At 38.5% G+C, this 1,668-nt stretch overlaps 1 protein-coding gene across 1 annotated transcript; it reads left to right on the top strand.

The window, feature by feature from the left end:
- The first annotated feature begins 723 nt into the window (after positions 1 to 723).
- Positions 724 to 1,443, top strand: LOC119812276 (histone H3.3A-like). The gene has a single exon (XM_038326825.1). The coding sequence runs from the start codon at positions 724 to 726 to the stop codon at positions 1,132 to 1,134; it is 411 nt and encodes a 136-aa protein (XP_038182753.1). The 3' UTR covers positions 1,135 to 1,443.
- The last annotated feature ends 225 nt before the right edge of the window (positions 1,444 to 1,668 follow it).

The following is a 1,668-nucleotide window of genomic DNA, read 5'->3' as shown; positions in this document are numbered from 1 at the left end:
TGTTTATGACAGCTGAGAAATTCTTCATTGTGTAAATGCACCAAAATTTCTTTATTCATTCTTCAGTTGATTAACATCTGGGTCACTTTCAGTTTCTATTACTAATAATACTGTTGTGAAAATAGTTTATTTAGCAAGTGTCCTTTTGTTATGATAGAGCATTCTTTGAATGTATGCCAGGAGTGGTATAGCAGGATCTTTAGATGGGGCAATTCCTAATTTAGAGAAACCTCCATATTGATTTTCAAAGTGACTGTACAAGTTTGCACTCCCATCAGCAATGGAGGAGTGTTTTTGAACTTAGCCAGTCCAACAAATGTGAAATGGGATCTCAGAGTCATTTTGATTTTTATATCCCTGACAGAAGAAAAAGGGTGGAATATCCTTGAATATATTGACACAGGAGACAACTTCCTGAACAGAACAATAATTATTCAGGCAATAAGGTCATCAATTAGTAAATAGTACCTCATGAAACTGAAAAGAAACTATAAGGCAAAAAACACCATCAAAAGGACAAAACAGCAGCCTACAGAAGATCTTCATCAACCCCACATCTGACAGAGGGCAAAGTTACAAAATATATAAATAACTCAAGGAACTAGACAACAACAAACCAAATAATCCCACTTAAAAAATGGGGTACAGAAACACCAGCGCCGCCTCTCACTTGCCAAGCTCCAGCCGAAGGAGAAGGAGGGTAAGTAAGGAGGTGCCTATACCATGGCTCGTACAAAGCAGACTGCCCGTAAATCCACCGGTGGTAAAGCACCCAGGAAACAACTGGCTACAAAAGCCGCTCGCAAGAGTGCGCCCTCTACTGGAAGGGTGAAGAAACCTCATCGTTACAGGCCTGGTACTGTGGCACTCCGTGAAATCAGACGCTATCAGAAATCCACTGAACTTCTGATCCGCAAACTCCCCTTCCAGCGTCTGGTGCAAGAAATTGCTCAGGACTTCAAAACAGATCTGCGCTTCCAGAGTGCAGCTATTGGTGCTTTGCAGGAGGCAAGTGAGGCCTATCTGGTTGGCCTTTTTGAAGATACCAACCTGTGTGCTATCCATGCCAAACGTGTAACAATTATGCCAAAAGATATCCAGCTAGCATGCTGCATACGCGGAGAACGTGCTTAAGAGTCCACTATGAGGGGAATCATTTCATTCCCAAAAAAGTTTTTTTTCCTCTTCTTCCTGTTATCAGTAGTTCTGAATGTTAGATATTTTTTCCATGGGGTCAAAAGGTCCCTAAGTATATGATTGCGAGTGGAAAAATAGGGGACAGAAATCAGGTATTGGCAGTTTTTCCATTTTCATTTGTGTGTGAATTTTTAATATAAATGCAAGATGTAAAGCATTAATGCAAGCAAAATGTTTCAGTGAACACATTTCAACAGTTCAACTTTATAACAATTATAAATAAACCTGTTAAAATTTTCTGGACAATGCCAGCATTTGGATTTTTTTTAAAATAAGTAAATTTCTTTTTGACGGCAACTAAATGGTGTTTGTAGCATTTTTATCATACAGTAGATTCCATCATTCACTATACTTTTCTGGGTTGTCCTACATGCAAGTACATGTTTTTAATGTTGTCTGTCTTCTGTGCTGTTCCTGTAAGTTTGCTATTAAAATACATTAAACTATAAAAAATGGGGTACAAATCTAAAT

This window comes from Arvicola amphibius, chromosome 4 (genome assembly GCF_903992535.2).
Source record: "Arvicola amphibius chromosome 4, mArvAmp1.2, whole genome shotgun sequence".
Taxonomy (NCBI): Eukaryota; Metazoa; Chordata; class Mammalia; order Rodentia; family Cricetidae; genus Arvicola; species Arvicola amphibius.
Note: the sequence above shows the minus strand (reverse complement) of the source record. Positions and strands in the feature narration are given on the sequence as shown.

Excerpts from the sequence above, each read along its gene's own strand:
- LOC119812276 (XM_038326825.1), top strand. The coding sequence starts at position 724 with ATGGCTCGTACAAAGCAGACTGCCCGTAAATCCACCGGTGGTAAAGCA.